At 34.9% G+C, this 14384-nt stretch overlaps 1 protein-coding gene across 1 annotated transcript in view; it reads right to left on the bottom strand.

The window, feature by feature from the left end:
• The window catches only part of LOC139771582 (cholesterol transporter ABCA5), a 38946-nt gene that overhangs the window by 5893 nt on the left and 18669 nt on the right, over positions 1–14384 (bottom strand). Inside the window, exons 5-23 of the mRNA XM_071704458.1 lie at positions 12796–12969; positions 11980–12161; positions 11692–11899; positions 11477–11552; positions 11234–11387; positions 10898–11084; positions 10510–10653; positions 10032–10182; positions 9792–9865; positions 6551–7003; positions 6038–6387; positions 5051–5457; positions 4595–4852; positions 3861–4125; positions 3378–3552; positions 2673–3009; positions 1655–1929; positions 977–1126; positions 256–617 (exon numbers count right to left, since the gene is read on the bottom strand). Coding sequence (XP_071560559.1) covers positions 256–617; positions 977–1126; positions 1655–1929; positions 2673–3009; positions 3378–3552; positions 3861–4125; positions 4595–4852; positions 5051–5457; positions 6038–6387; positions 6551–7003; positions 9792–9865; positions 10032–10182; positions 10510–10653; positions 10898–11084; positions 11234–11387; positions 11477–11552; positions 11692–11899; positions 11980–12161; positions 12796–12969 — 4382 coding nt within the window. The remainder of the gene's footprint in view (positions 1–255; positions 618–976; positions 1127–1654; positions 1930–2672; positions 3010–3377; positions 3553–3860; positions 4126–4594; positions 4853–5050; positions 5458–6037; positions 6388–6550; positions 7004–9791; positions 9866–10031; positions 10183–10509; positions 10654–10897; positions 11085–11233; positions 11388–11476; positions 11553–11691; positions 11900–11979; positions 12162–12795; positions 12970–14384) is intronic.

Below are 14384 nucleotides of genomic sequence, written 5' to 3'. Positions count from 1 at the left end.
GAAAAACATGTATAGCAATTAAAACCGAATGATATTCTATCAACTATGTTAGAAAAGCTGGTATTGATTTATAAATCGAGAAACCAATTGCCACATAAAAAAGCAAGTATATCTTAAGATTAATTAGTAGTGTTACAGTAATTTTTGACGTCATAATAGAACTTTGATACAAGTTAATTATTAATTTCTTGAAGAATTAATTACATGTTATCTTAGATAGATTAGAATTTAGATATAAATATTGAAAAATCGCACCTATCGACTTCACTCCATGGAACCCCGCGAATCGCGGCGTAACATTCCAGATGCTCTCTTACGGTGATGTTTTTCCATTGAGCGTCGTGTTGGGGACAATAACCCATCTGCCGGAAAGCATCCGACATGTGGGTGTTGATGTTGTGGCCGCTGATCTGCACCTTGCCCTTCGTTGGTACCTCCTCGGCGATGATGATCTTCATCGTCGTAGTCTTGCCGGCGCCGTTGTGGCCCAGCAGGCCCAGCACTTCGCCCGGTTCCACCGCCAACGAGAGATTTCGCACGGCGATCTTCCGCTCCTCCTCGCGCTTCGAGCAGCAGGACGATCCTGACTCCTTTGGTCGATACTCCTTTCGCAGATTCTATAATCGTGCGTTTCATGACGCGTGAATAGAATAAGATTGCACTGACAAAAATAACTTTGCATCGCGGTGAAAAAAAAGATTGAATCAATTGCTTGTTAATTAAAACGAACTGTGTGACTAATTTTATTATATGCATTAAGATATTTAAATACAGGGATATACATCTCTGGCTAATACTTTTGTACATAGATGCAGATTTAATTAGGATCAATATTGACATAATTTCGATCGAATAAAAGCTTGCAAAGTATCTAGATATTTTAGCAGAATTTCTCATTGACAAACTTGGCTATCTGCTTTACTATTCATATTATATGTACCTATAATGGATAATAATTTAATTTATACTAACTTACCTGAAGCAATACTAACGGCGGTTCTTGACCGAGGGCTGGCGAAACGACAAAATTGAAAACCTTTTGCCGCTCATTTTTCACATCCGTGTCCTCGTGTTCGCCAATATCTGAATTTTCCATAATTTCCTCACGAACAGTATCGCCATCACGCTACAAGGATAAAAAAGATGAGACATCTTGTATTACAAACAAAACTTCAGAGATATTTTTAGTAGGTTTTAATAGATTTAAAATTGACTATATTCGCTCATAAACGAACGGCTAGAATGTACACCTTAAATTATATGAAAAATTTGCAATATTTATTTATTAAATAAGCAATTAAATAAGCAAATAATTATACAACTTTAATTAAATAACAAAAAATTATAAAACATAAATGTATAATTATATATTTTACGCAAGATACTATATATTAAGTAATCTCATAAATCATTTTTAGATTATAATCAAATGAAGAAATCAACGAGTAAATTAGGAAAACAAAGAAAATTAAGAAATATACCTTTTTTTCTATAAGACACTCGAATAATTTAAATCGCAATGCAAAATATAAGTATGAATACCGTGCTTAACAATAGCCAACTTTATATGTTTTGTACATGAAGTTTTGTACATAAAAAATAGGTATACGGTTAGCAGTAAAAATTTTAAATGATAACTTAAATTTGTGCTAACCAGGAAACGTTTAAACATATCGCTGACATTGCCGCCGCTCTTGTTGATGTCCAACAGGACTAGCACGAAAAACCAAATCGGGCATTGCAGCAGCGCACCAAAAGCCAACAATATGATTTCCATGGTGAGGTAATCAGACATAACGAGATAGTGGCAGGCGGCGTTGATGGAGCACATCAAATGAACGCGATCCACGTAGTACACCGCCGCATATGGCACGTACATGCTGTTCAATAGGGAAAAGGCCACGTGCAACGCGAACGAAGCTGTCCCACCTTGAGCAACAGATCGTAACATGACAGATAATTTTGTAATTTTGGTGTTATCAATCTTGGTAAATGTATCAAGTCTCAAGAAAAACAATTATAAAGCTTGTAATCCCGAAATTTCAAATAAAGATAAAGGGGAAAAACATAAACAGTTCCATGAATCGACAACGTCACAAGTTAGAAATTGTCATTCGAAATCAAAGGCTTTTGTAGCTTCCTAGTAAGCAAACTGCCCGCAATATAACAATAGATTGACAGTAGATTTGTTCAGATCCGGCATCATCTGTGTCTGCATTAAACTCATGTGTTGCTAGCAAAGTCTGCCGATATAATCTGGCAGCAAATTGTTGGCAGAAACCGAACAAAATCTGTTATTTCGTTAATATTTCAATGGAATATATCATTTAAATGGTTACGAAACAGCAGATTCTGCTTAATTTTTGCAGTTAATTTGCAATTTATATTCTGTTACCAAATTCTGTTATATTTCTACTGATTTTATAAATAAATAAATTTTATAAATAAAATTTGTAGCAGACGCTTCCAAAATCAAATTTGGCTATTCCCGGATTGGAAACAATATTAGTAAAATACCAAGAATAAAAAAGAAAAGATATGAATGGTCTCATTCCATGATTAACATCGCGAATTAGACTTTGAAATCAAAAGCTTGCGAGAAAGGTGCCTTTCAATCGCAGTTTCACTGAAAGAAAATAAGATAATCTCAGTACATTGATTACTATATTTACCGAGTCCTTGCATATCGAGGATCATGACGAGTATGAACGGTAGCATCCCGAAGAAGGTCGCGATGTTCGGCAACATGCTTTGCGCGGAGTCCAACTTGTCGAAGATGTAACTGAGACATGTACAGAAGACGATGGACGATGGGCAGTAGAGCATGATGAGAATGCCGAGGGTGATGACGGCCGGTATTTCCCGTAGCGAAGGCACGTCGAAAAGGAATATGATCCCGAGGATGCACAGGCAGATGAAAATCATCAGGCCGGCTAGTACAATGAAGTAGCTAAGAAAGTACATGGAGAACGACAGGCCATTCACGCGAAGTTGATTCTTCGCTTTGATCTGAAAAAGTATTTATATGTAAATTTGTATGTAGAATCTCCCTGAAAAAAAGTTTCTCCATACATTACATTTTAACTTTATGTTTGCTAACTGTAAGTTTTACAATCGATTTTAGATCAGAAAAGTTTATTTAAACAAATATAAAATATCAAGAATTAGCTTGAAACCGACAAAAAAACTCAATTTCTGTTTCAAATAAAAATCACATTATTTTGTTTAACTTTTAATATTATTAGTATTGTTAAGATGCTTAATGCTAAATATTACAGTATAAAAATTCTAATTAAACAAAAAATTTTTGCGAGAAAATAGAAGCTGAAACATGACCTGTGTAATCTATAATTAGGATTTGAAAGCAAAATTCTTACCTCGCGATCATAAACCATGTCCACCGCTAAAGTAATCGGCAATAATATGAAAACCATGCCGAGAAGTATAGCACAGCTAGCCGCGCCGACATTAAACTGTTGGGGTTGCGACGTTTGTTGGAAGGGGTGTGTTTTGACTTCGATTGGCGTAGCTTCGTTCTTTCCCGAAATCAATCTAAATAAAAATTTAAAATTTATAATAATGTTACTCAATTTGAGGCAGATTTATATCCAATTAAATTGCAATCTATTTTGTTTCATACAAATTAAAAATGTTTAAAGAAATAAATTTGTGTGGTTCTTAATATCAAGTATGTTAATATTTACAATATTAATATTTTTGTGATTTTATATTTTTCAAAATGTTTTACAACAAAATGTAACACTTTGAACAACTTGTATCTTTAAAAAACTCTTGTACTTTAAATATTTCAAAACCACTCAACCTTCTTTATTTTTTTCCACAGCCACAGATAAACTCACCTATAATAAGCGTTCGAAAGAATGTTTATCAATATTGGAAGAGAATGTTGCATCGTATCGTTGTATGTGACGGTCAGATTGAGTTGCGGCAAATTATAATCGTTAATGTTGAAGGCGGCTATATGCGGTGCGATATTCATTAAATTCGCGAAATTGCCATCGTATTCCTCGATGTGCTTGGCGTCTTGAGCTATGCTATCTATCAACTTGGTAATGTCGTGATCGGTATTATTTAGATAGACGATCTCGGTTTCGTTGTATGTACCTAAGAGAAAAAAAGCATTCCATAATTGATTTGATTTTCCAAAAATAGTCACAACATTATCAAACTTTAAAAATATAATTTGTTCTATAAAATAAATTTTTACATACTCTTGCCAATAAATTCATGAATCTGATTGATTTGTGGCAACAATCTTTAATTCAGTGATATCAAGATATATTATATGTTATATTACATATATTAACTAAATAATTTAAAAAAATCAAATCTAGATAAATAATTTTAGTCGTCCATATTCATAAATTCATAAACACATACTTAAATATGTAATAATCCTATCTTTTTACAAAAATGTATTTATAAAACAACAATCTTCTAAATTAAGACGATTAATTTGGGAACGTCGCTCTTTAAAGAACTGATTTACAATACTTGTTGAAAGTAAACTGAATGCGAATAAAAAAAAAATCGAGCAACTATCTCTTATTTTGTATAAGTTGCAATCACTTACGGCTATCAAGTTTTAGCGATTCCATCTTGAAATCGACCGTCCGGATGCTGTTCAGGTAGAGACCGAGCGCTATCAGAGCCAGCGGCATGATGATCGTGAAATACAGCAGTTGGAGGTTTCTAAAAAGTCTGAGCACTCTTATACGTAGCATGGCGTAGAGAATTTGAAAGAAGTTAGGCCGAATCTTGATGGGATCTAGGCCGAGACCGAGCACAGGTGGATTTCGATCATTATGGACGCCGTCCGGCAAATCGTTCGCTAAATAATTCCATATAATATTACTACACTAGTAACTAATAGTTAAACAACATATTACGGTAATACTGATATTTAATATTAATTAATAATTAGATAACTAACAAAATCATGCGTTTATTTATTTGAGGAAAAAATCGCTTTCTTCGAAATTGCAAAAGCTTTGGGGACGGAACGTATGAGAAGAGATGATCCACACACCTTTTCCTTGGCTGTCGGCCTGTACAGTTACCCCCTCGTTCTGTAAGCTCTGATACGATGTGCTCTTGGACTGTAACGAAAGCGATCGGCTAAGCGCGCGATTGCGCACCATCTTCTTCGACAGGTTGTCCATTGTGCACTCGGTTTCCTCGTCTTTTTCCAGATGTAAGAATACCTCCTCCAGGGTAGTCATCGACACGCCATAGCTGCTGATGCCGAGCCTGTTCGAACGAGTCTTGATCTCGTGCTCGATAGCGGAGAAAAGGGGTGCGAAGTTTTCTACGGAGTTATGAGGTAGAATGAAGCTCAATTCCCGACCGTGACGTCTCGCCTTCTCCGCTTTGCCCACATGTGTCATTACTAATCGGTTGATAGCATGTTCCCTGGCATTACCCTCTAGGACTAATCTATAATTGTAAAATAATATTCATTAAATGTTTAAAATTATTTTATTTTTGACGGAAAATTATATACGCTTTGTAATTAAGCGAGATGGAATATTAGTTGTTGTGCGTTGTTGTAGGAAGGTATGTGTGTGTGTATAGGTGAATAATGTCCGTTTCTTGGCCTATGCTGAAGCGGACTAGGTTCAAATGAGTTTAGGTTGTGAGTTTAACGTGCAATTAATAGGTGCGCAAGGTAAGGATGGATGAGTGTGGATAAGATGAATTGTAAACCAAGTCCCTTCCTGGCATGCTGAAGTAATAAATATCTATCTATCTATATGCTTTGTAATTCTTTGTAATAATAAGCTCCAATGAAGTGTGACGTCGAATTTTTTGTACTGTTCCATGTGCTTTTCTATACTATAAAGAATTAAATTATTTTTACATCAAACTATTTAAAATAAATAAACGCTAAACAAGAAAATATTTCTTTTCCGTAAGTTTTTTTCAAATCGAGAATTTAAAATATCAAAATTTTAATTTCATAAACTCAGTTTTTTTATCAATGTAATACAAAGATAAATACTAGTAGCATCCTTACGTTAAATGGTATCCAATGCCGAATTTGTTCTTTAAAAATAGGGAGCTGCCGCAACACCTGAGCTTTCCCTTGCTGATTACTGCTTTCCTGTCGGCGAGTATATCCGCTTCGTCCATGAAGTGAGTTGTCAACAAAATCACTTTTCCGTGCCGCCTCGATTGCAGAAGGGACCACAACTGTCTCCTCGAGTAAGGGTCCACCCCAGCGGTAGGCTCGTCGAGGATAATAATTTTGGGATCGCCGATGATAGCGATTCCCACAGATAGCTTTCTCTTCTGTCCACCGCTTAGGTATCGCGCGAAGGTGTCCGCTTTCTCAACTAGATCGATGTCTTTCAGGGTTTTCTTCACCTGGAGATCAAACACGTAATCTTTATCGATTTTTATTCTGTCTAACAAATAAAAATGCTGACTTTCATTAATTAATACACACTACTATGCAAAGTAATATATATAAATCAATATAATAAATATGAAATCTATAGATGTTTTTGTTGACTACATAAGTACATACCTCATGTCGTATCATCGAGCGTGAAATGCCACGCACTGTGGCAAAGAACTCGAGGTGTTCGCGCGGCGTCAGCAGATCGAAGAGGATGTCGTGTTGCGGACAAACCCCGGTCATGCTGCGTATCGCCCGCATGTCATTGGAATCGCGCACATCGTAGCCGAATATGAGGGCGGTGCCGGATGTAGGTGCGGTCAAGCCCGTGAGAATGTTGAAGAGGGTGGTCTTGCCAGCGCCGTTGTGGCCGAGGATGGCGGTGATCTGTCCCTCGTAGATAGTTAAATTGATGCCGTTTACCGCCTTGATCTCCGGACGCCTGCACTTGTGGAACGATTTGTAGAGGTCGGCTATCCTGATCGCTTCGCGGCCCTTCATCTCGCGCACCACCGGCTCCACGTCGCGATTTGCCTCCTCGCCCGGAATGAACGAGTTCGACTCGCCGTTTGATGACGGTACCTGCAAGTATCACCCAGAACTTATCAACAACTAATGTCTTATTGTTAAAAGGACAAAAGAGTGAGTCGATTAATAAGAAAACCTTTTAGATACTTTAGAATATCTCCCACATGTTTTTATAAAGTTTCTTGGACGTTTTTATATTATTTTAAAATATTTTAAATAGTTCGTACATCAATAAAATGGTATATCTCAGTAAAAAAAATTTATAATAATTCTATTTAAAAAAAAAAGAATAAAGTTATCCAATGTGTATATGTATAAATATATTATAATGAGAGATTTATGGTTTTATTTAATATTTTTGTTATATACTCTTAAAAACTCACCCTTTGAACCTTCTTTGAACACCAATATCCAGGTAAAAAACAAAACCAAGGTGGCCTCTTAGTTCCATGTTCACCTAGAAATTGATCTTTACATTAAGTTCTATCCACGCAAATAAATTGTTTCCAAGAATTATTTGAATGTAAGAATATTCTTGTACTTAGCAAAAAATTAGAATATTTTCGTGTGAAACAATATAATAGCATTGCGGTAAATTGCGAAAAAAATTAAAACAAACGTACTTGGTATCACGGAATCGAGATAATAGGCCAGATAGCCATACAGAAAGATATCCAGAGTCATCATGATGAGGCTGCCACCGAAAGGTATCCCTGGGCCGGACCAGAGATTGTCGAAATTGACTCCCTCACCTTGCAGATCCAGCACTAGAGCCTAGGTAACACAGTGCCAAGCTTCTTAAAATACATGATATACATCAGAAATCCACATTGTCGCAATTATAAAAACACTTGTAAGTCTCTCCTTGTTAAATCGTTTATAAATATTAAGTAAAACATTTATTTAATAATAGAAAATGTGTAAATTGTTTAATGTTCTTCAAAAAAATTATAAAAATTACATATTTTATAGTCTTTTGTGGAAAATTAAACAAACCATTACTATTATTGTCAATTTGTTTCAAAATTATGTCAGAGATTAAATCATTAAATCTAAATCCCGATGGGATAAATTGTCATCACAGAGTACTTCGAGACTTACCTTATCCATTGCCAAGGCGACGGCGGCTGGGCTGATCAAAGAAACGAACCAGTATGTGACTGAGCTGGAATCACGCACGAATACTTGGATGAAGTACATCAAGCTCAGTATCGTGACAGCAAAATTTCCCAAGACACCAGCCGTCTGAAACAAGTAAAAAGATATTTTTATTATGCTCGTATTAATAATATAATCTTTATTGATTAAAGTATCAGAAAAATAGATCAATTGATCCATATCTGTAAATTTGTTCAATTAATGTTGAGATATTAAAAAGATCCCTTAGGAAACTCACCATTCGGTCTGAAAAACGTGGAATACAGAGCCATGTACATAATGAATACTCTCTGCGAGAAGACTTGACGATCTTGTCGACACGACACACAATGATATGAAAGGTCTTGCAAGAAGAGGCATGTCGTAGGTCAACACACCGGCGAGGATTATAACAAAGCACGATTTGACACCGTCACAAATTACATGTACCAATAGTAAAACCCCGATTTGCCAACGACCAAAGTTCATGAGCATGGATTACAATTTGCTCAAAACCGTGACATATGCATGATGCAAAAATCCGTGTCAGTTTGAGACGGTGTCAAATCGTGGCTTTGTTATAATCCTCGCCGGTGTGTTGACCTACGACATGCCTCTTCTTGCAAGACCTTTCATATCATTGCTGTGCATGTGTCGTGTCGATAAGATCGTCAAGTCTTCTCGCAGAGAGTAGTTATTATGTACATGGCTCTGTATTCCACGTTTTTCAGACCGAATGGTGAGTTTCCTAAGGGATCTTTTTAATATCTCAACATTAATTGAACAAATTTACAGATATGGATCAATTGGTCTATTTTTCTGATACTTTGAATCATATACTCACCATACGGTACGGAGAACGTGTAACTTAATTTCTGTAACTACCGCTGAAGATGGCTCAAAACTGAGCGAAACGTACGGATCGATGTAATGTATCAAAACGACGAATAATCAGTTATTTCTGATATTACGCACTGTGATCTGCGTCTGACCCTCATAGCCTTGACTTCTCCTATTTTAATCTCGAGGGTCCTCATATTACTTTATTTATTATTTTGACTTTTCTTTGATAAAATTTTATTATGTTCTTTGAAGGAGTATAAAATTCTTCTTTCGAGTACATGATAAAGACTCTTTCTAAAATTTGTACATTTTAAGACTATCATCAAGAAAATATTCTTCTTAAAGACAACCGTTACTTATAAAAGAAAAAAAGTAAATTGAGTAATCGCTTTTTTAAGCAGTACAATTGATATGTTCCTGTGTGTATGCATGTACACACGTATGTACATACGTACGCACAAAAAATTTTTCTATGTTGTTAGAAAATTTTATTTCTATTTAAAAAAGGCGAGAAACTATCATCGCTCAGTACGGGTTCCCGGCGTTACGCCCGTTCGTGCGTAATCATCGCCCGCTAAGTAGAAACAACTGCCCGCGCTCCGACCGCGGGGCGGCCGCATCTCGCGCTCGCTTGGATTTGGCGGTGGGCCGGGCTAATACGGCGATTTTTAATCATTAATAACTCATCAACTATTGCGAAAATTGCAAAATGGTACATGACTTTTCGACTCAGTTTGGCTCGCTCTATCTAAATATGAGAAAAGTACCAAACATTCAGTGACACCCTGTATGTATAAATATATTATAATGAGAGATTTATGGTTTTATTTAATATTTTTGTTATATACTCTTAAAAACTCACCCTTTGAACCTTCTTTGAACACCAATATCCAGGTAAAAAACAAAACCAAGGTGGCCTCTTAGTTCCATGTTCACCTAGAAATTGATCTTTACATTAAGTTCTATCCACGCAAATAAATTGTTTCCAAGAATTATTTGAATGTAAGAATATTCTTGTACTTAGCAAAAAATTAGAATATTTTCGTGTGAAACAATATAATAGCATTGCGGTAAATTGCGAAAAAAATTAAAACAAACGTACTTGGTATCACGGAATCGAGATAATAGGCCAGATAGCCATACAGAAAGATATCCAGAGTCATCATGATGAGGCTGCCACCGAAAGGTATCCCTGGGCCGGACCAGAGATTGTCGAAATTGACTCCCTCACCTTGCAGATCCAGCACTAGAGCCTAGGTAACACAGTGCCAAGCTTCTTAAAATACATGATATACATCAGAAATCCACATTGTCGCAATTATAAAAACACTTGTAAGTCTCTCCTTGTTAAATCGTTTATAAATATTAAGTAAAACATTTATTTAATAATAGAAAATGTGTAAATTGTTTAATGTTCTTCAAAAAAATTATAAAAATTACATATTTTATAGTCTTTTGTGGAAAATTAAACAAACCATTACTATTATTGTCAATTTGTTTCAAAATTATGTCAGAGATTAAATCATTAAATCTAAATCCCGATGGGATAAATTGTCATCACAGAGTACTTCGAGACTTACCTTATCCATTGCCAAGGCGACGGCGGCTGGGCTGATCAAAGAAACGAACCAGTATGTGACTGAGCTGGAATCACGCACGAATACTTGGATGAAGTACATCAAGCTCAGTATCGTGACAGCAAAATTTCCCAAGACACCAGCCGTCTGAAACAAGTAAAAAGATATTTTTATTATGCTCGTATTAATAATATAATCTTTATTGATTAAGAAAGTAATAGACAAATAATTTATACTGTTTTTTGTTAATCTAAGAATATTTAGATACATATACAATTGTAGAATTTGTCACAAAAATTGCATTTCAGAACAAAATTAAAAAAAAATTTTAGGTATAAAAATTTCATTAAAAGTAAATATATGAAGAAGAATCCTGTCAAGAATTACTTACGCGCGACTTGTCGAAGAATGGCGTGATCATAAAGGCAAACATAATTACGGAGAAACTGTATAGAACAACCAAAAGGAATATCGGCAGGAAGTGCGTGTGTTGAAACATTTGGAGTGTGAAGAGTAACACCACTCCGACGGCAGAGAGCAAAAAGACGAAAATGCTGTAGATGATGAACCAAGACAACCTACGAGAGGAAGAAAAGAAATACATAACGCTTTGAGAGAATATTATTAAGAACACTTGACATAAATTAAAGAAGTTAATTTAGGAGAAGTTATATCGTCGGGGCTGAAAATCGATATTCGACAGTTATTTATAAATTTATGATCTTACCAAAACACGGAATCGTTTAAGCCCATCATCTTCATTCCCTCTTTAATCTTATTTTCCTTCTCGCCGACTATTAAGATCAGAAGATAGGTGACAAATTGCGAGAGCGCTAAGACCATGTAAAGCGGAATAACAACTCTGAAGGCCAACATCCAGTCTAAGGACATAATATAATCGTTAACACAGTAAACGTGGCGTGTATTGCAGAAATAAGTAAATCTAAAAATTTCTGGTAAGACTACTCACCAGCGGTATACGCTTCCTTGGGAAACATTATGAGTTTGATATCCGGTATTGTCACGTCGGAATTTCCCATATCTAACTGCAAAAAGTAACATCAGGCTCAATCCCTAAATTTAATTACCAGATCAGACTTATGTTCTTATCAAGCAAAAAACGTGACTCACAAATAAAATTAGTAGACATTTACTAATCTTCAAAGTAAAAGAAAGAGAACTCACTCTTATCTTTGTGATATCCATTATCATCTGCAAGGCCAAGAAGCCGGAATGCAAGTAATTGTTGACGGGACAGGATTCCCCGGTTTTTATTGATAAAATGTCGCCCATCCAGTGCCCGGTCTTATTCTTTCGACAACTGATCGGAGCAGAATACAATTCGGTCGGCGATACGGGCAAGGTATACGAAGGATTCGTCCTAATTTCATATCTAAACAATAAAAAAGGTTCCATGTATTAATAAAAAAAAACTAATAACTGAGCTAAGCTTGTAAAAATTAATTATCTTACATAAGACGCTGTGATATTGGCTGGGGGTCCTCGAAGATAACTGCTAAGGGTACGCTGTAAGGATCTCTCCAGTACGCTGCTTGCAGATCATCCTTCGTGTCGAACACCATGAAGTTTAAGGGAAGCTTATCGGGATAATCCAACATAGAACGCCAGAGGCTATTCATGGAGTTTAAGAAGCTCTAGAAAATACATCATTAATTTTATATTACGTGAAATCTCACAATATCCGGCAGAGAGGCCATTTCTTCAAGCAATTTATGGCGAAATAAGATTACATACGATATTGTAAAAGATATATACACAGTAAAAAAATTTGTGTCAATGAGAATGTTATAACATTTCTAAATGTCAAAAATAACACAATGAATGAGTTATTTTAACACAAAATTGAGAGTGGACTTCCATTGACACAAAATTTTTTACTGTGTATGTGGCGAAAAGAAATGTAATTTTTAATTGAATTTAAAATTAATTATTTCTAGATAAAATATTGTTTCAAAAGATTTTCAAAAAAACGGAGTTAAGATTTTATATTCTTATTGATAAACATGAAAATTGGATTTTTTTTCGAACGTCAACTTTTGCAGAATTATACTTGAAACAGCAAGGGAGCTTATTTAAACAGACAAATCAATTCGCAATAAAAAATATTTTTAACAAAAAATAAAACGGGACAATATAATAATTTTATTCATACATATGTTAATTATAATTGTATTATACAAATTGTATTTTATAACACTTAAAAGCAAAAGTACTTGTACTTGATTCAACGCATTGAGTCGGCGGTGATCTTTAGAGACTAGTACTCACGAGGGTTTCCGTAGAATTGGGTACCACGGCGATCGTATTGTTTTTGTAGCCTTTGAATAATTTGAATATATCTCCTTCATGCCTCTGCGTCGTCATCGCGGGAAAGTTTGGGTTGGGTATCATGGCCTTCACCACGATCAAGGCTCCAAGGATATAGAGGGGTAGAACGACCTCCTGTGAGCAATCAAGTGGTACTGATTTCGGATCAAATAAATACGCATCGTTAGAAGTTAATTCTCCGTTCGTAACACTTACAGTAATAACTGAGTATCATTTTGGTAAAAGAAATCAAATAGCAACTTCAAAGAAATAAACTTCTAAACTCGTCTCTCTGGAGAGACAGATGATAATTAATAAATTAACAATAATTATATATATGTATAGATTAATATTATTAATCTATTAACTATCATGTATATATATATATATATATCATCTTTCCCTTCTTCCTTATCCCTTTTTTATTTACTAAATAATTAAAAATACATATATATAAGAAAATATACATACTTTACTATTTATAATTCTAAAATTAATTGGTAATGAGAAAAATAAAGCTTCCGGAAAGAATATAAAAAAAAATCAAAGAGAATTTCTCGTCATCTTTTAAAAAATACATTTTGTAAATATAGCTACTCCATAATTACATGGTTTACACTGAATGAATAAAATATTTCTCATATTTTTTTGCAGTTAATACTTGCAGTACGCTGCAAGATAGAGTAGTTACCCTTCGTTTTATATTGCATCTCTGAAAACGTAACACATAAATTCTATGCGTGGTAAGAACCCGCGTATCTCGTAATTATTCCGTGTTCCATACGCGCACCTGCTGTCCCATTTCACTATTCGCAACGCGATACTAAACAATACTTCAAATCGTTTCAACTGCGTGTTCTTCCCTTTTGATAAATTGACAATTTTCTTTCAAGAATTTTTCACAAAGCTCTACTCAGAGATAGTAGAAAGAACTTTATATTGATAATTTAAACATGAGGGTGCATGATAACTTATTAATAATTATAATTTGTAAATTATTATAGTTGTAATCTTTTTTTTAATGATATTGAGATATAAATGTTTGTTTTATAAATAATTAAAATAATAGATATATTATACTTAGTAACGTTAATTTATACAAAAAAATTAAATGAGTCATAGTTGTTTTTTGAAGTAAATTTCATTTCAATGGGATAAATCTTGCTTTTACAGGCTCGATTGTCATGACATTAAATATATTTAAATAGATTATGTAAAAAGCTGAGACACACACACACACACAACCTAAATCTTTCTTAAGAAAAAATCGAAAAGCTTCAATAAAATTTTTTAAATTAATTATGGATGTACGTACAAAGAGACAATAATTGTGAGACACTCTGTGCATTGTTTGGGGGTATTGATAGCTTCGAAAGTTCCGTCGTCATGGCAATCAACAAAGAACCGACGCATACTCTTCGCGATGATTGCTAGACCGTCGAAAGGTAGACCTTCACAGTCTTCACACTGTTCACAGAGATCTTTTTGACATTGTCACGAGCGAATCGTAATGTGTCGTAATGCGATCGTAGTGCAAAAATTTGTACCAT

Source organism: Temnothorax nylanderi, unplaced genomic scaffold, assembly GCF_030848795.1.
Source record: "Temnothorax nylanderi isolate EJ_2023f unplaced genomic scaffold, tnyl_v1.0 TNYL_tig0041_pilon, whole genome shotgun sequence".
NCBI lineage: Eukaryota > Metazoa > Arthropoda > Insecta > Hymenoptera > Formicidae > Temnothorax > Temnothorax nylanderi.
Note: the sequence above shows the minus strand (reverse complement) of the source record. Positions and strands in the feature narration are given on the sequence as shown.